The sequence below is a fragment of the Staurois parvus genome, unplaced genomic scaffold (genome assembly GCF_062004578.1).
Source record: "Staurois parvus isolate SC_StPar_1 unplaced genomic scaffold, SC_StPar_1.0 ptg000432l, whole genome shotgun sequence".
NCBI lineage: Eukaryota > Metazoa > Chordata > Amphibia > Anura > Ranidae > Staurois > Staurois parvus.
This window is the reverse complement of record NW_028318228.1, coordinates 14,476,081-14,496,430: the sequence shown is the minus strand read 5'-3', so window position 1 is coordinate 14,496,430 and position 20,350 is coordinate 14,476,081. Positions and strand designations below refer to the sequence as shown.

Below are 20,350 nucleotides of genomic sequence, written 5' to 3'. Positions count from 1 at the left end.
TCTATCCTGAACTCAGTGGCCAGACTCATCCACCTTACCAACCGCTCTGCTTCTGTCATTCCCTCCACTGGCTTTCGATTGCCCAACGCATTAAATTCAAACTACTAACATTGACATACAAAGCCATTCATAACGCTGCCCCAAACTACCTCACCGACCTGATACCCAAATACCACCCAACCCGTACTCTTCGCTCCTCACAAGACCTCCTACTTTCTAGCTCCCTGGTCTCCTCCTCCCACGCCCGACTGCAGGACTTCTCCAGGACTTCCCCTATCCTCTGGAACGCACTACCCCAATCCATCAGACTGTCACCTACCCTCCTCACCTTTAGGCGCACCCTGAAAACCCATCTCTTCAGGGAAGCCTACGCCACTCTCACCTAACAGCCGATCTCCTCCACTCCTCCTACCACTCCATCCCCCACAGCCACTTCTTCCTGTACCACTATCCCCTCCCTCCTAGATTGTAAGCTCGAAAGAGCAGGGCCCTCGAACCCCTCATGTATTGTTTTGTTACTGTATTGTCTCATGTACTGTCCCCCACTATAATGTACAGCGCTGAGCAAACCTTTTGGTGCTATATAAATACTGTATAATAATAACAATTTTAAGTGCCTCTGATTAACCGCAAATAAAGTTTAGCTGTTCTAGTAGGTCTTTCCTGACATTTTCTTAGTCACATCCTACAGCAGAAGCTATGGTCTGCAGAGAGTTTCTAAAACATCAGAGGGATCTCATTGTTAAAAGGTATCAGTCAGGAGAAGGGCACAAATGAATTTCCAAGGCATTAGATATACCATGGAACACAGTGAAGACAGTCCTCACCAAGTGAAGAAAATATGCAACAGTGACATTATCAAGAACTGGACGTCCCTCCAAAATTGATGAAAAGACGAGAAGAAAACTGGTCTGGGAGACTGCCAAAAGGCCTACAGCAACATTAAAGGAGCTGTAGGAATATCTCGCAAGTACTGGCTGTGTGGTACATGTGACAACAATCTCCCGTGTTTTTCATGTCTGGACTATGGGGTAGAGTGGCAAGATGGAAGCATTTTCTCATGCAGAAAAACAACCAAGCCCGGCTAAATTTTGCAAAAAAACACATCTGCAGTCTCCCAAAGCATGTGGGAAAATGTGTTATGGTCTGATGAAACCAAGGTTGAACTTTTTGGCCATAATTCGAAAAGCTATGTTTGGCGCAGAAACAACACTGCACATCACCAAAAGAACACCACACCCACAGTGAAGCATGGTGGTGACAGCATCATGCTTTGGGGCTGTTTTTCTTCAGCTGGAACTGGGGCCTTAGTCAAGGTAGATGGAATTATGAACAGTTCCAAATACCAGTCAGTATTGGCACAAAACCTTCAGGCTTCTGCTAGAAAGCTGAACATGAAGAGGAACTTTATCTTTCAGCATGACAACTATCCAAAACACACTGTACATCCAAATCAACAAAGGAATGGCTTCACCAGAAGAAGATTAAAGTTTTGGAATGATCCAGCCAGAGCCCAGACCTGAATCTGAAAATCTGTGGGGTGATCTGAAGAGGGCTGTGCGCAAGAGATGCCCTCGCAATCTGACAGATTTGGAGTGTTTTTGCAAGGAAGAGCGGGCAAATATTGCAAAATCAACATGATAGACTCATACCCAAAAAGACTGAGTGCTGGAATCACATCAAAAGGTGGTTCAACAAAGTATTAGTTAAGGGTGTGCAATCTTATGCAACCATAGTATTTTAGTTTTTAATTTTTACTTCCCTCCAAATAAAAGATTTCAGTTTGTTCAATTGAGTTGTACAGTTTGTAGGTCACGTTAAAGGTGGAAAATGTTCTGAGATGATTTGTCTGTTTTAATTTTTTTATATCACAGAAACTCGACATTTTAACAGGGGTGTGTAGATTTTTTATATCCACTGTACAATGCAGCTTTATTCTGATGTGAATGTAAAGACGCGCAGACTAGGATTCTAGTGCATACTGCAAGTTCTACAACTTTCCATCTTGAGCTTGGATTCACACTTACAGTTGCAAGAAAAAGTATGTGAACCCCTTGGGATTACGAGGAGTTTGCATGAATTGGGCATAAAATGTGCTCTGAACGTCATCTAAGTCACAACAATAGAAGAACACAGTCTGCTGAACATAATACTACACAAACATTAGATGTTGCCATGGTTTAATTGCACATAACATGTAAACATTCACAGTGCAGGGAGGAAAAAGTATGTGAACCTTTGGCTTAATAACTGGTTGACCCTCCTTTTGGCAGCAATAACCTCAACCAAACGTTTCCTGTAGTTGCAGATCAGACCTGCACAACAATCTGCAGTAATTTTGGACCACTCCTCTTCACAAAACTGTTTCAGCGTAGCAATATTCTTGGGATGTCTGGTGTGAATCGCTCTCTTAAGGTCATGCCACAGCATTTCAATCAGGTTGAGGTCAGGACTCTGACTGGGCCACTCCAGAAGGCGTATTCTGTGCTGTTGCAGCCATTGTTTTGTTGAATTACTTGTATGCTTTGGGTCATTGTCCTGTTGCATCACCCATCCTCTGCGGAGCTTCAGTTGGCGGACAGATGGTCATACATTTTCCTGAAAAATGTCTTGATAAACTTTGGAATTCATTTTCCCATCAATGACAACAATCCGTCCAGGCCCTGAGGCAGCAAAGCAGCCCCAAACCATGATGCTCCCTCCGCCATGTTTTACAGTGGGGATGAGGTTTTGATGTTGGTGTGCTGTGCCTTTTTTTTCTCCACACATAGTGTTGTGTGTTTTTCCCAAACAACTCAATCTTGGTTTCATCTGTCCACAGTATATTTTGCCAGTAGTGATGTAGAACATCCAGGTGCTCTTTTGCAAACTTCAGACGTGCTGCAATATTCTTTTTGGACAGCAATGGCTTCCTCCGTGGTGTTCTCCCATGTACTCCATTCTTGTTTAATGTTTTCCTTATTGTAGATGTGTCAACAAAAATGTTAGCATGTGCCAGAGATTTCTGCAGGTCTTTAGCGGACACTCTGGGATTCTTCTTTACCTCATGCAGCATTCTGCGCTGTGCTCTTGCAGTCATTTTTACAGGACAACCACGCCTAGGGAGAGTAGCAACAGTGCTAAACTTTCTCCATTTGTAGACAGTCTGTCTTATCGTGGACACTTGAACATCAAGGCCTTTGGAGATACTTTTGTAACCCTTTCCAGCTTCATGCAAGTCACCAATTCTTGATCGTAGGTCTTCCGAGAGCTCTTTTCTGCGAGGCATGGTTCACATCAGACAGTGCTTCTTGAAACCAGTAAACCCAAAACAGGTGTGTGTTTTTTAAGGGCAGGACAGCTGTCAGCAACACATCCAATATCATCACACTGGAGTCAAGGTTGGCTCACTCCTGGCTCCAATTAGCTCTGGGAGAAGTCATTAAGCTAGGGCCTCACATACTTTTTCCTCCCTGCACTGTGAATGTTTACATATTATGTGCAATTAAACCATGGCAACATCTAATGTTTGTGTAGTATTATGTTCAGCAGACTGTGTTCTTCTATTGTTGTGACTTAGATGATGTTCAGAGCACATTTTATGCCCAATTCATGCAAAACTCCACGTAATCCCAAGGGGTTCACATACTTTTTCTTGCAACTGTATATCCCTGTATCCGTCAGAGTCCCACTTAGGCTTACAGGGCTAACCTTCGATCTGGATGGAAGAAATTCTGTCGTCCTGTAAATGGTGGGGCAAGCCCACCATAGATTGCTAGGACACTAGTGGTCCAGGGGTGTTGTGCTCATCAGTTGGGGGAGAAGCAGAGCTTGTGCATATCAGCTCCAGGATGGACAAAACCTTGAAGTGGGCTGTAGATTAGATCCCTAGATTGGTCTGATTATATGGGTGCACAAATCATGGAAAGTCAGTTCTATGACAGTGTGAGGTTTGTGGAGCACATTTATGGATGATTTGTGTGTATTAGGCATTGAAAAATTCCACAATAAAATAGACAATAGTTTTCTGTGTCCTCATCTTGTTTTATCTTAGCTTGTATTAAAGTTAATTGCCCTTCTTCTTCCTTAGATAACAATCACTGTTCTTCATTGCCTTGTAAAAATGGAGGAATTTGCAGTCACATTGACAGTGATTACAGCTGCAGATGCGCATCACCCTACATTGGGAAATCTTGCCAAATTCGTAAGTAGTTTTTTTTTAATCGTAATTCACTTTGTTAAATTTTAAATGTGTTGGTATTATCAGCATAGTAAAGATTTGGATGGCCTTTTTATTATACTCAGCGCAACAGTCTCTCGGCGCCTGTGATAAATCCACAAAATGATATGCGTGCTCCCAAACAAATCCACCTTCATGGAAACATTTCTTTTAATCCGTGAAAACCTCAAAAAAAGAAAACTCAATATAAGGCATTATCCCACATAAATACAAAATATCATATAATCACCCTGTGTTACCAGCATGTCACCCCACTTAGTGTCCATGTCTAAATGGCTGTTATAAACACCCTTACCCTATCAAAACTTGTATATTATTATTATACAGGATTTATATAGCGGCAACAGTTTGCGCAGCGCTTTACAATATAAGGGAGACAGTAAATTACAATACATTTCAGTACAGAAGGAATAGGAGGGCCCAGCTCCTAGAGCTTACAATCTAATGGAAGGGGGAGGTGATACAAAAGGTGATAGCTGCAGGGGATGATCTGGTGGAGGTGATTCAAGTACAGTTCTTAGGTGGAGGTGGGGTAGGCTTCCCTGAAGAAGTGAGTTTTCAAAGATCACCTAAAGGCAAACAGGGTGGGGGCTGACCGGACATGCTGTGGTAGGGAATTCCAGAGGATGGGAGAGGCTCTGGAGAAGTCCTGGAGGCGAGCGTGGGAGGAGGTGATGAGGGAGCTAGAGAGGAGGATATCATGGGAGGAGCGGAGTGGGTGATTTGGGCGGTATCTGTGGATGAGGTTGGTGATGTAGCTAGGGGCAGTGTTGTGGATGGCTTTGTAAGCTGTGGTTAGTATTTTGAATTTTATACGTTGGGTTAGTGGAAGCCAGTGGAGGGATTGGCAGAGAGGGGCAGCAGTCGCTGATCGGTTGGTAAGGTGTACGAGTCTAGCAGCAGCATTCATAATAGACTGAAGGGGGGATAGCCTGTGTAACGGTAGACCAGTGAGGAGGGAGTTGCAGTAATCGAGGCGGGATATAACCAAGGCGTGGATAAGTTGTTTTGTGGTGTCATTGGTCAGGAAGGGGCGGATTTTGGAAATGTTCCGGAGGTTGAGGCGGCAGGATTTAGCCAGTGATTGGATGTGGGGCCCAAAGGAGAGGTCAGAGTCTAGGATTACGCCTAGCACCCTGGCATGAGGGGAAGGACCAATGGTTGTGCTGTTGATCTTAATGATAAAGTCATGAGTGGGGGATCGGGGGGGGGGGAATATTACAAGATCAGTTTTGGAAAGATTAAGTTTAAGGTAGTGATGCGACATCCATGCTGATATGTCGCTTAGTAGATTTGTGATACGTGAGGAGGTTGAGGGTGTGAGCTGGGGAGTGGAGAGATAGATCTGGGTGTCATCAGCATAGAGGTGGTATTGGAAGCCATATATAGCTTCCAATCTCCTATTAATTCAAAACCGTGCTCCAATCTGTCCTTTTTTCTTTTTTCAATTTACCTCCAAAAAACCACCCAATAATATTGGAGCACTGTTTTGAATTAATAGGAGATTGGAAGCTATATACAAGTTTTGATAGGGTAAGGGTGTTTATAACAGCCACTTAGACGTGGACACTAAGTGGGGTGACACGCTAGTAACACAGGGTGATTATATGATATTTTGTATTTATGTGGGATAATGCACTATATTGAGTTTTTTTTATTTTTTTTAAGTTTTCACGGATTAAAAGAAATGTTTCTATGAAGGTGGATTTTTTTGGGAGCACGCATATCATTTTGTGGATTTATCACAGGCGCCGAGAGACTGTTGCGTTGACTTTTTGAACTTTCAGGCGAGAAAGTGGAACTTTTTGCGTCTAGGAGATATAGTATTATTTAGAGTGATTGTTTATTTTTGATCAACCGTACTTTTTGTGACTTTTTATTATACCGACAGATGCTGGCACTCCGCTCCTGACCTATAGATCTTTGGAGGTTAATAAGGATAGATTTATCATAAACATAGACTCAGCTAGACGCCATTATCTCTGTGCCTTCCCAGACCATTTCTCTTTATGGTGATGGGAACGGGAGATGTTAAATGAAAGTCAAATGACTGCTGGAAACTCCTAAATTACTGTTGGATTTCAGGTGAACCCTGAGCGCAACAAAGGACCGTAACAGGATTATGGAGTCATTAGGCAATTTTATTAATTTATTTGCTGTCACTGTTGCTACCAGGAAGTCATTTTATACTAATTGCAAAAGTCAGGAATAGCAGGGATGCATTTATTTTTTATTCTTTGCTGAAAGCCTAACTGCAGCCAAAATCTCAAACATGGCACAAGGGCCATAACTTACAGTTGGTAGGATGTGTCCCTTATGTTGATTCCTCTTCTGTTAGTGAAAAATCTTCCTGTGGCCTGCCCCCCCTGCAGTTTTTATTGCTGAATCAATACTGTTACAGCCTTAGGCAACCCATAGATGAGTAGACTTTTTTTTGTTCAACCAGTGAGGTGAGAGAGAAAAACTGACCTAATTCCCTATCCACACAGTGGATGGGGGAATCCTCCTGCTGTGTCATTGTATTCTGAAAGCAGGGAGACTTCGCCTCCGTCAGATTACATAGATCAGCACTGCAGCCTATAGACTGTAGAACAGATCAACAGAAAATTTTCCAGCAGGGAGGTTGTATAGAAGTCAGTTTTTAGGTCAACTTCTGCACAACCAAGGTGCCCATGCAGGGATCGAAATTTGGCCAGTCCCTGCTGAGCCAGCCAGCTTATAGTCCATCTTTAGGCAGCTTTACAGGCTCTCAAGAGACCCTGAACATGCTTGCCCTTTCCGCCCAGCTCTGTTGTACATAGAAGCTATACTACATCTTCTATGAATGAAACACAAGCTGTGAATGGAGGACGGGTGGATGATTGATAGCTCAGTCCCCTCTGTTCATAGACTGTGTTTCATTCACTGAAGTTGTAGTATGTCTTCTATGAATGGAGGAGCTGGGTGGAAAGGATGGACAAAGGATGTCTTGTGGAGAGCCTGTGACAGCCAATATATTGTGTTAAAGTGTTAGTAAAGGGTGTTAAAAAATAGCCCCCCCCCCCCCCGCTAGTTAAGAGCATAATGTGCTGGCATGCACCCCATATTAGCACATTATCAAAGACTTACAGTAGCTCTAGCAGTGTACTGTCACCACTGACAGTGCTTCCATGTTCATCCGGTCTTCCTTCCGGGTTCACAGGCTCCAGCCATTTAAATGGATGAGCCGCAATTACATTACTCCTGGACATATACACTTGAGCCAAGATCGCAGCACAGCGCTCTGAAGAGACAACATACTTAGTGTGCCGTCCCTTCAGAGTGCAGTGTGCATGTGCTGATGACATCACTGGCTGCAGAAATAGTGAATAGCTCCTAAACGGTGTAGGAGATCTTCCTTGTACCTACAGGTAAACTATTTTTAGAACCTCGTTGCACCAGAAGTGTACAGTGGCAGAGGTGGGTCAGGACAGAGAAAGAATGTCACTAACGTTAAAGGAATCAGCACAAGGGGCACAAACTACTTGACTGAAAGTTATGTCCCTTGTGCTGATTTTTCTGTTTGTGATTTTGGCTGTATTTAGGCCTTAAGACACTCAAAACTTTAGCATGGGATGTACAGTCTATGAAAGAGTATAACAATGTCTTTATAATACAATAATAGGCCTGGCTCTTTTTTTTTTATTTTTTTGTAATATGCTGAGGTTAAGTTGAACCTTGTATGTGGTTGTTGCTAAAGTGGATGTCAACATGGGGGTGTCCACAGGTGCAATTATTTTCACAGAGACTGTGTTTAGGGAGTGATAATGTAAAGGGATGTGTGGGGGAGGGACCTGGTGTGGAGGTACAGAAATGAAAAGGGGTGAGGCAAGGGATTGGGGTAGGGGGTAGGAAAGAAGGGTAATCCAGGAGTATGGTTGGTCAGAGTAAGGCGGAATATATAAAACTGCAGAGGGGGAGGCCACAGAGGGTAAGTCGCATACAGAAGCATGGTTAAAGGAGATCAAACAGAGGCTAAAGCTGGACATACGTGGATTAAAATTCGGTAAGTTCAGCAGGGATCAGCTGAGATTCAATCCATGTATGGGCAGGCAAGTTGTATCCAAGTCAATCCATCGATCAGCTTGGGTGCAACCAGCCTGTTGGAGTGTCTAACCAGCATTGTAAGCGCTTGTGTCTCTGTCCCTGGAATGGGTTACCTATAGACGATTTGTGTGTAAAGAATTTAGCTCTGTCTGTTTATGAGGCTGTAAACTTAGTATGAAGGTCATCTTCCCATTTACGGATACTTGGAGGTACAAAGTCATTAGAAGGAGCTTGCATAAGTAACGCCATAAATGGGAGGTTGGGGACTGGCACTAGCAGAGGTCCTCAAAGTGAATGTATCCTTTAATCTAATGCATAACAGCCTTTATCCTTCTTTTTTAAATGTCAGGGAAACTTTTCCCATGCTGCTTATTAACAAAGAAAAGGTCACATTATTATTTGTGTCAGATTTCATTATCAGCACCCTTAGGTATTTCATTCACTTACATAAACAACATATGTTTTGGAGAACCTTTCTCATTAATTAATGTTCTAGTTTTAAAGGATAAGTTCACCTTTTGAAAAAATAAATAAATGCACATTTTTGTGAAGGTAAAAAAACTGCATTAATTTTTTTTTTCTAAGGAGTCTGCAGAGCATTGCACCCACAGATCGCGGGTGCAATCTCAGGCTTCTGCAGACTCTCAGGTTAGGTGTCTGCCTGTACCTTCTGTAATGGCAAGTAGATCAATGGACAATGAGAGCACTCGCCAGCATCCTCGTAGTTTATTGAGAACTACAACCATAAGCCACAGTGGCTGACGGTACATGTCAGCATTCATTCACAGGAATCTGAATGAATGACACGGCCATGTGGGTGGAGCCCTGCACAGCCTCGCTGTTTTACAATTGTGACACTGGGTGTGGGGAGAGGATCCCCCTCCCACTGTCACAGGGAATAGAGATTAGAGGGGAGAGGCTGCAGATTCTGAAATATGTTACATGTTCCACCCTAAAACCGGTAATACTTTCCAAAGGTGAACTTATCCTTTAAAGTAAGCCTGTCATTAGACTAGGTTCACACCTGTGTGAGGGGTTGTCGCTGCAAGACCCACACTTGTTCCCACATGCACAACCACCCGCACAGTGAAATGAAGGAAATGAGGGCGGGTGCTTTTAATCCTGATGGCACATCGCACGCACTGAAAATGTCTCCTGTAATGGGAACCACACTACCTTTGGTTCCCGTGCGGACTGCAGCTTAAAGTATGGTGCAGGGAGCTTTTCTCTGCGAGGCATGACAACTCATTCAAATGAATGGGCTGTCGTGTCCATGCAAACCGTGGCTCGCCCAGCCATATATATGTGAACCTAGTCTTCGAGGAACATGGGGCTGCAATTTCTGACCTGCTTCTAAAAAGTAATCGATTTGTCTGGCTGTTATACCAATACACTGACTTTGATTATTTGCATCCCTGACCCATAAGAAATTTGAGCAGATCTACAAAGTGACAGTACAATCAGAAGTCCTTGTCTGTAGTGTTCTGGGTTAATGCTAGAAGGGTGAAAAGTCCATAATTCCAACCTCTATGTTTTACTTACAATAAGATTCCTTATAATGCACCACATTTTATAATTAATTTGTGAATCCTCTGTAGTAACAAAAAAACAAATAAAGTGCAGTTCTTAATACATTGATGAAGTGGAAAATTCTTGTGAAGAAAGTTATCCAATAGAGTCCAACAGTATATGATGATTAAGGATCCTATGAAGTAATTATCCCAGCGGAACTGTGACTAGAATAACAGAAGTGCGCACTCACCAGAAGCGCATGGATAATGCTCATGTAGGAGCTTTTGCGGAGTCTGCCGGGCCGGCTGCTAACAGAGGACAGAATCTCATACCATCCAGTATCCAGAGGGGGGAGCCCTGTAAGCAGATTGAGCGCCCATCCACCCTTAAAGGGGACCTCTGGACCTAGAAATATCCCATGCTTAATCCAGGCTGAATGACCAGACCTCAGAAGGATGCCCACCACCTGCTGATTACAGATTACCATCCAGGATTAATATTCCTACATGCGCATTATCCATGCGCTTGTGGTGAGAGCGCACTTCTGTTATTCTAGTCACAGTTCCGCTGGGATAATTCCTTCATAGGATCCTTAATCATCATATACTGTTGGACTCTATTGGATAACTTTCTTCACAAGAATTTTCCACTTCATCAATGTATAAGTGCTGCACTTTATTTGTTCTTTGTTACTACAGAGGTTATTTTGGTTATCTTAAGTGTTTCAGCTGCTGCCTACTTAAGAGCGCTCACTATATTTCACAATTTTTTAATTTGTGAATCCTGTTCATTATTAATTCTGTTAACGCATTTCATGTGTCCAGGATGTGCCAATGCTCTAGGAATGGAGGGCGGAGCGATAGCTGATGCCCAGATTACATCCTCTTCCTTGTACCATGGTTTCCTTGGCCTGCAGCGATGGGGGCCTAATCTTGCTCGTCTGAACAATAAAGGCTTGGTTAATGCATGGACTGCAAATAGTTATGACAAGCACCCCTGGATTCAGGTATACAACAATTATTAATAGTTATGCTACAAGTTTGTTATTGCACGTTCTGGATTTAGAGGGATTTCCGAGCAATTTTCCTCCTGACTGGATAGAAAAACAGTTGAAATTCTTGGCTTGTTCCCTTTGTCATGGCATACTATGATATGAAGCAGAAAGCTCAGTGGACTTATTCTGGGCCCTAATATCACAATGACCGCAGGGCATCCCATATTTGAAGCCGGTATGTCTGGGCCCTATTTTAACAGGTTTTATGTCCCTTTTATAGATGAGTATCTTTTTTTTTTTTTTTCCTTTTTTTAAACCCCTTGACCCCTGGCCATATCTTCAGAGTGAATCCTGATGAGCCTGCTGAAATCTGAGCTGCGGGTGCCCTGCCAGCATCCTCCTGCCCTACATATTTTGGTCTGAGAATTGAACAAGCCAGGCAGAAAATTGGCAGCTGAACAGCGGATGCAACCATTGTTCAGGTATTCTGACAGCCTCAGGTGTTCGCTACTGGAATAGCTGCTAGGATCCAAGCGGTTTAAGACCTCATTTACAATTGCAAATGCAGCCATTTGATATGGGAGACCTAGCTGGAGCTGCCATCCTCCCATTGCTTTCAGTGGGACTTATGCCCACAGTTAATAACTGACAACCCCTGCTGGGTCTCAGGCATAGACCATGCAATCTTCTGATGGTTGCAGGAAAGATTCCTCCATCGACACTGACCATGCGAAGCTTTTGTGTTCTCCCGGTGGGGGTAGCCTTTCCTGCTGGGAGAACACAGTGAGTGTTGCTAGTGGCTATAATCTCATGAAAAATACAACAGGCTGGCTGTACCCAAGTCGTACAACAATCGAATTGGGTACAATCAGCCTGCCCATCGATGGTTCGAGTCTCAGGCGGTCCTTGATGAACTGGCCAAGATTCGACCCTTCTCTAGCTTGCTTAATCCTTAATGGCCCCATTCCCAAGTGTTCATTTTGTAAAGCGCTGAGCAAACTGTTGGCGCTATATAAATCCTGTATAATAATAATAATAGGTCCTTACATGGATGGGAGAAACAAGTGATTTCTCTTGTTGAGCCTGTGAGGCTGGACAAGAGAAATCTTAGTGTATGGCCAGCTTTAGTCCATGCAAGTGGAATTTTGAGAGACGTTTACTGTGAGATTAGTTTGACTTTTACCATTCTGTTTCCATACAGCTTTGTAAGAATACATGGTACACACCAGTCAAACACCTCTCAGACATGCCTTTAGACTGACCCTAACACTGCTTATTCCTTCGACATGTTTTTTCTGGAGTGGGGGCATCTATCTAATGAAGCTGTACCCAAGTCGTACAACAATCGAATTGGGTACAGTCGGCCTGGCCATCGATGGTTCGAGTCTCAGCCGGTCCTTGATGAACCGGCCAAGATTCGACCCTTCTCTAGCTTGCTTAATCCTTAATGGCCCCATTCCCAAGTGTTCATTTTGTACAACGCTGCGCAAACTGTTGGCGCTATATAGATCCTGTATAATAATAATAATAATAGGTCCTTACATGGATGGGAGAAACAAGTGATTTCTATTGTTGAGCCTGTGAGGCTGGACAAGAGAAATCTTAGTGTATGGCCAGCTTTAGTCCATGCAAGTGGAATTTTGAGAGACGTTTACTGTGAGATTAGTTTGACTTTTACCATTCTGTTTCCATACAGCTTTGTAAGAATACATGGTACACACCAGTCAAACACCTCTCAGACATGCCTTTAGACTGACCCTAACACTGCTTGTTCCTTCGACATGTTTTTCTAGAGGGGGGGGGCATCTATCTAATGAAGCCAAAGTTTGCAGTGACTGGAACTTCACTGTTTCTTAAAAACTGACAACAAAAAGGTTTTGGATGGAGAAGCACTTCTTTTCCCTTGCTGTCCAATCTGTGATCCTTGGACCAGAAAGAGTGACCTTGCAAGTTGTTTGTGGTTTGTACAGCGTTACCACAAGGAATTCAATTTGCAGTATGCTTGTCTGGGGCCTTTTTGTTTTCTACCCCTTTTTGATGTGATTTTTATTTTTTGATAAATAGCGTTGATCCCTAACATATTAATCCCTTATACACAATTTTAATTCTGTCTTTTTTTTTTTTCCTATGCAGGTGAATCTGTTAAGGCAGCTGCGAGTATCTGGAATCATCACCCAGGGAGCCAGTCGGATGGGAAAGGCAGAGTACCTGAAAGAATTTAAAGTGGCCTACAGTGCTGATGGACAGGAGTTCACCTTCTACAAGAGTGAGGGTCGGGATATAGACCAGGTAGGAGTTGAGTGGTGCTGTGACTAAATATTACTAATGACTTAGTAATGCAGTGTATATATCAATCATTTGGAGACTACATCCAGACCTGATGATGAGCAAAACTGACATAACTTTCAGACATGCATGTGCACATTTGCAAAAAAAAAAAAAAACCTGCATTTTGAATGTCACTTTCTAACACACAGCTGCCCTATGATGATTATAGTGAGTTTTAATTTTTTTTCTGGTTTGTTAAAGAGTAAAACATTTTTGTTGAGAGAAAAAAAACCATTCCTCTCTGGGTGATCTATGTACATTGCAGGAATTGTAACAAACTTTGTAGTAGATCCCTACCTTTTGCTATTCTGAAGAAATAGCTGTTTGTTTGCTTTGTCCATGTGCAGAGTGAGTCTGTATGGGAGTGATTTTAGAATTCTCAATCAGCTGCTACACCTGCAGGTTTCTAATGCAGAAAGAGGCAGGGGCTGCATCCCTTTTTAGATGTGATTTCCCTTTTGGAGTATCTCGCCAAAAAATGAAATTTTTGTTGCAGGAGATGCTCAAATACTGACTTGTGTCTTAATGCACACTTCTGGGAAAATCAGTGAGCCAATCACACAAGCAGGAAATTACATTTTCATGGGGTGTTCTGTACAATGCTGTATTGCATTGCATTTTACAAAAGAATGACAGGGCTGCAAAAAAGGAAAGTAGTTTTCAGTAACATTCAATTACAATTGCAATTTTTTTTCCCCACAAAAGTGGAGTTACCCTTTAGGGACACTCAAAGACAGTTGGGTTAAGCAAAAGTTGAACTGTTGTTACTAGCTTTTTTCCCATTTTTTTCCTGCTTTTTTCAGTCAACATTTCCCCTTATGCTGCTTGGGTAGGTCTCTATATGCAGCTATCCAGATGTTCATATCCTTCGTACTAGATTTGGAAGCTATACCCAGACTGATTGGAGGTGGGGTGGGGTTGGGGGACTGCAATGTTTACTTAGAGTACTAGGCACTGCACTGTGGCACTTACCAGATCTGAATATACTATTTTAGCCATGTAGTGCCTTCTGGGTCCAGAGCCATGACAGAGCATCTGCTGTGACCCAGTCTGTGAGGACTCACTTTGTGAATAGGTTGTGTGGAGCAAACATGGGGAGCTACCTTACTGTTAGGATCATTGGGTGGCCTTATTATGCATATTTTTCATCGGTTTACCATGGAAAAAGGTAATTCTGAAGGACCAAGTGATGGCATACTTAAGGGCAGTGTTGCATGGGCTCCAAGCTTCTGTTTTTGCCATTCAACATTTGGGTACCTCTTTCCACAGCTGCTCCTTATTGACACAAGAAGTTTCCAAGGTGGGCCTTAGCTGTGCCTATCGTGATACCTTCGGAACAACTTCTGCTACCAGCAGCTAGTTAGAAAGTACCCAGAGCTTAACCTAGTACCCTTCACTATATTGTCTCTGCCTACCAGCCCAGCATGTTTGATCCCACACACACGGATCGCAGGCTCTCTGTAATGAGTCCCTCCAGTTTACTACTAACAGGTCCAGTGCTGCCTGCAGTGCACTCTCTCATGGATCTGGCAATGACAGCCTGAAATGTTGTCCCCTGCAGTCTTCCTTGGCTCTTTCAGGAGTGGCCCCCTCCTGGGTTCTCTCTTGGGATGATTCAACACAGTTATGCAGGATTTCATAGAACAGATTGCTGACTCTAACCTCAGAGGCCATATGTGTACCTCCACACCCTCCCCTGCAGAGTCATTATCTGATCTGTCTGCAGCTTTAGCACCCTCTGAGCCTTTGTAGCAGTGGCTCTGTCTGATGAAGAGTCTCAGAAATCCTAAACAAAGGATATTGCACTTGAGGAGTCTCAGAGAGCGTCCATTACTCCTAGGCTTAGAGTGAGACTGCTCTTATTGAGGTCTTCCTGACCTGCATTTGTCTCTGCTCAGATTAACAAATCTCCATACATATCTTCTGGATAAAAGGATTTATTACCTTTGTTCCTAAGGCAAAAATGTTTCAGTTCTACTGCAAACTTTTCAGTCACCAAACCAAAAGGGGTCATCCATCCTATCTTGGATTCCAGGGCCCTAAATGTCTTCATTCAGGCTCAGAAAATCTGTATGTAATTGACCAGGTCTGGCATAGCCTCCCTTCATCAAGGAGAATTTCTGTTCTCTGTAGACATTAAGGATTCATACTTGTGTATCCCCATTTTTCCAGCACATCGGTGCTTCCTTTGGTTCATGGTGGGCTCCCAGCACCTCTAGATCTTGGTCCTATAATTCGGCCACTGTTCTGCATCTGACGTATTCACCAAGGTTCTGGCCCCTGTGCTTACCTTATTAAATTCCCAGAGCATTCCCCATTGTGTGATATCTGTACGACCCCTTCTTAAGGGAGCAGTCAGCACAAGGTCTGTCCAACACTGTGATGTAAACCGTTCAGATCTTGAAAAAGTTTGGTTAGATCCTGAACCTCTGAGGTCAGCGTGCGAGCCAACTTATTGCTTGAAGTATCTCTCTTATCCTAGCACAGCTCAAGCTGGGATTTCTGCCCCAAGAGATTCTTCTAGCTCTCCACTTGCAGACTAGGACTCTTCAATCCAAGAGTCACCTGACTTTGATTCTACATGAGTCCTGGGGCTTATGGTATCCTCCTTTTTAGGCAGTCCCATTATCCCAGTTCCACTCCAGACTCCTACAACTCAACATGATGTCACTGTAAGATAAATCAACCAAGTCTGTAGACATACCAATTCCTCTGACATCAAAAATCAGATTGTCTCTGGCCTGTTGGCTCAGGAATCTAGTTCTTCAGTTGGGGTAATCTTCTTCCTCCTGGTCTCCTAGAAGATCCTCACACAACAGACTTCAGCCTAGCAGGCTGGGGAGGAGTCCTAGACACCTTGTGCCCAAAAAGGCTGAGTATAGGCAGGGAAAGGGCCACAATTTGAAAAGCACTGGCTCAGATTATCATTCAAGTTTATGGTCTTAAGGATTGGGTTCCATCTTTCCCTGTCAGGGCACACTCTACTAGAGCTGTAAGTGCCTTTTGCTTTTTAGCACCAGACAACAGTTTTTCAGATTTGCAAGGCTGCCACCTGTTGTTCTGCTCATATGTTCTTGAAGTTCTACCAAGTGGATGTTCAGACCTCATCTGATACCAGATGTGGGTGTAAGGTCCTTAAGGCAGCTCTTTCAGCTACAGACAACACCCAGTTCTGTTTTTGTTTGTAGGCCTGTTGTTACTGTTCCCCTCATTTGCACAGCTTTTTGGATGTCCCAGTTTTCTCTGAATCCTGTGCCCCTCAATGAATGTGAAAATTAGATTTTTGTACTTGCTGTAAAATCCATTTCTTGTAGTTAATTGAGGAACACGGGTCCCACCATTCTGTGTCTATGATATGGCTCCTAGTACTGCTTTTCTACCAAACTGAGGCATGCTGGTAGTGGGGCAGGTTATACCAGGATGAGAATTATTTTCTTTGCCGAAGCGTCCTGTAGGCAGCAGTATAATACATTTTCTCTGAATCTTTTATGTTCTTTAATGGACTCCAAAAAATGGATTTTACAAAACGTACAGAAATCCGATCCTCCTGCAAGATTAACCAGTGCTCAGCCAGACACTGATAGAAGTCACAAGACTGCTAAATACCGTTGATGAGAAAAGGTATTTAGCAATTTCTTTACTAAAATAATTGCATTTCCAAGTTGTGTGTACTGTGGGAGACCAGATATAATGAATGCAGGGTCCTGGGTTTAGGGACACTTGAATGTTTCCTTTATTTATTATTTATTTCAGGTACTTATATAGCGCCATCAATTTACGCAGCGCTTTACATATATATTGTACATTCACATCAGTCCCTAACCCTCAAGGGGTGTACAATCTAAGGTCCCTAACTCACATTCATACATACACATACTAGGGCCAATTTAGACAGGAGCCAATTAACCTACCAGCATGTCTTTGGGAGGAAACCGGAGTACCCTGAGGAAACCCACGCAGGCACAGGGAGAACATGCAAACTCCAGGCAGGTGGTGCCGTGGCTGGGATTCGAACCAACGACCCTAGTACTGCCAGGCGAAAGTGCTAATCATTTACTGTGCTTTATGACCAATATGTTGGCAGCAGTCTGTTATGGATCACTCTTTAATAGCTAAATAGCACTACAGACTGACTCTAAAATGCTCTAATATCTGTTTTCCTTCTAGATATTCCATGGAAATAGAGACAATGAAGGTCGAAAGGCCAATATCTTCAGTCCTCCAATCACTGCCCAGTATATTCGTGTGTACCCCGTGACTTGTCAAAGAGCCTGCACTCTGCGTTTTGAGCTCTTTGGCTGTGAAATGAGTGGTAATATTTTTTTTCTTAATTCTAAGTTCATTTTTTAGGATTTCTTGCTTTGCAATAATTTTGCTATCATACAAACTTTCATTGCTCTGCTCAAAAGGTACTAACTCCATAAAATAAATCTAATCTTCAGAACACCTCATAGCAGTGCAAACACTGTGCCCAGCCTCATGCAGTTTTGCTCAGCGTGTCATTTAACCTATTTTTTGATTAGTTCTTAGAGGCATAGAATATATAAGTTAATATTTTACCTGCTTAAATGTGGTGTATACATTTTTTTATATGGTGAAGACTAAATATCTTGTAAAATATATTTTTCCTTTTTCGATATGGCTCCTTTCACACTGGGTGGACTGTGTTTTGATAAGGAGGGGATCTGTCTGCTGATCAGAGAGGGCAGATGATAGGACCGTAGCCATTGAGGGAAGGATCCCCTTCAGTTTTTTATTAAGTGGACCGGATGAGTTGTCAGTCCGCCCCTGGGCAAGTGTAAACAGACACAAGTCCGTTTACACTCGCCACTTCATAGAGGTGCATGGACCATCTGATGAGGTTCGCCTGAAAAACTGACAGGCGGACTTGATCGGACCCTTCATGTGAAAGAGGCCTAAGAAATTTTGTATTTTACATTGAAAGCCTTAGTCAGTACCTTATTATTTACTCAGGCCAATTTAAACACATACCAGTTAACCTACCAGCATGTCTTTGGAACTTTGTCTTTTGAACCAGAAGAAGATCCAGACTTGTGCAAGTACAGTAATACCTCACTTTACAAATTTAATTCGTTCTACAGGACTTTTAGTATAGCGAACATTTCGTAAACCAAAACGCCGTTTCCCAAAGGAATGCTTTGAAAACCAATTAGTCCGTTCCAAAGGTCAGAAAAAAGTAAACGCTACTAAAATACAGCATGAGCTAATTTATTAAGCCATACAGTATTTTAGTTGTGACAACCATGTGTTAATGTTTCAGCTGTCAGCGGGGTTCCCCACTGACAGCTGAATGTAAAAGAATTGCCAGCAATTTAAAAAAATAATTTAAAAAAATGGCGTGGGGTCCCCCTTCCCATCCATACCAAGCCCTTCGGGTCTGGTTTGGATTTTGAGGGGAACTCCAAAATTAAGGAAATAAAAAATGGCAAGGGGATCCCCCCCAAAATCCTTACCAGACTCTTATCTGAGCATGCAGTGCGGCAGGTCAGGAAAGGAGGGGGGGGACCAAGTGAGTGCTCCACCCCCCCTCCTGAACCATACCAGGCCACATGCCCTCAACATGGGGGGGTGCTTTTGGGGCAGGGGGGCTCCCCCTCAGAGCACCTTGTCCCCATGTTGATGGGGACAAGGGCCTCTTCTCCACAATCCTGGCTGGATGTTGTGGGGGTGTGCAGGTGGGGGGCTTAACTGAATCTTGAAGCCCCCTTTTAACAAGGGGCCCCCCAGATCCCGCCCCCCCCCATGTGAAGGAGTATGGGGTACATGGTACCCCTGCTCATTCACAAAAAAACAAAAAGTGTAGTGTGAAAAAAGGCAGGGGGCTTCCAGATTCCGATAAGCCCCCTGCCTGCAGACCCCCACAGCCACCGACCAGGGTTGTGGGGAAGAGGCCCTCATCCCCCCCCCCAAGGTGCTTTGGGTGGGGATTCCCCCCTGCCCCAAAGCACCCCCCCCCAATGTTGTGGCCTGATATGGTTGAGGAGAGGAGGGGCGCTAATCATGAAGACCCTTTATTTGTAATTTTATTATTTTACCATTGTTGCAATGTTGTACCACATGGCACCATATTATTTGAGTTGGGGCTTCACTATGCATTGTAAAGTAGGACACTTTAAGGGCTCGTTTATATAAGCGATTAAGGGTGGTAAAACCATGCGGTTGGGCTGCGCTTCAAGCTTTCCCTCTTTAGCTAGAAAGGCAGTGGCAAGGGGTGTATACACTCTGCACCAGGACTTGTACCCCCTGTCACATTGAATTCAAGTGAATTGGGCCACCCCACAACTGCACCCAGTGCTCCCCATGGGCATCATTCAGAGAACACGTAGCATTTTCTCAGTTAACCTCCCTGGCGGTATTTCCGAGTGTAGCTCGGGGTAAAGTTTCAGCACCAAAAGCGGTAACCCCGAGCTACACTTTGTAATACCATGCAGCGTTGCTCCGGGATCCCTTCTGCACTTACCTTGTCCTACGCTCCCGCGATGTCCCTCCTGCAGTGTCCCCAGCCATCTCCTCCAGCCGATGCCGGCATCTGTCTTCTGGGTTCCGTTCCCTGTGACATCGGGACGTACGGGGGACGGAACCGGCGGGAAATTTAAAAATGTCAAAAAGTGACATTCACTAAATACACTAAAATCACATAGTATAACATTACTGTATCAAACCATTTCACATACATTTTGTCCCGAGTGCTTTGTCCTGCGCCCTGCCTGCATTTTTACTGTTCTTTCTGCCTGGAAACTGAGAAACGTCCATGGCGTCCAAAAAGCGTCCCTTTAGGTCAAAAGCGGTTGTAGATCAGCTAGAGAACAGCGATAGTAAATCAGAACCACTTGCAGAATTGAGTGATAATAATTCGTGGGGGAAATTCGTCATCAGACACTGAAAGCGATTCTGCGAATTTGCTCAGTGATGTGCGAACTTGGCGCTCTATTTCAAATTTCAGTGTTTTTGGTTTGATTATATTATTGAATTAAATTTATTATTCTATTATTATTTTTTATGATTATATTATAATTAGATTTTTTGTTTCAAATTTTAACATACCCGGGATGTTTACTAGACTCTTGAAGGGTAATAAAATATATAGTAAGCGCTCAACAACAGTGGCAGCAGCTGAACATAAAGGAAAACGCATATAAAGTCCCACAATTCATATATATAAAAATGCAGCGCTGTAAGAAAGTATTAATAAAACACAGTCCAATGAAAGG

General features: G+C 43.3%; 1 protein-coding gene across 2 annotated transcripts in view; it reads left to right on the top strand.

The window, feature by feature from the left end:
* Positions 1–20,350, top strand: part of MFGE8 (milk fat globule EGF and factor V/VIII domain containing) — a 148,900-nt gene that overhangs the window by 80,414 nt on the left and 48,136 nt on the right. For both annotated transcript variants that reach the window (XM_089687672.1, XM_089687673.1), the window contains exons 4-7: positions 4,070–4,183; positions 10,621–10,802; positions 12,924–13,079; positions 17,286–17,430. In XM_089687672.1, the coding sequence (XP_089543798.1) occupies positions 4,070–4,183; positions 10,621–10,802; positions 12,924–13,079; positions 17,286–17,430 (597 nt within the window). The remainder of the gene's footprint in view (positions 1–4,069; positions 4,184–10,620; positions 10,803–12,923; positions 13,080–17,285; positions 17,431–20,350) is intronic.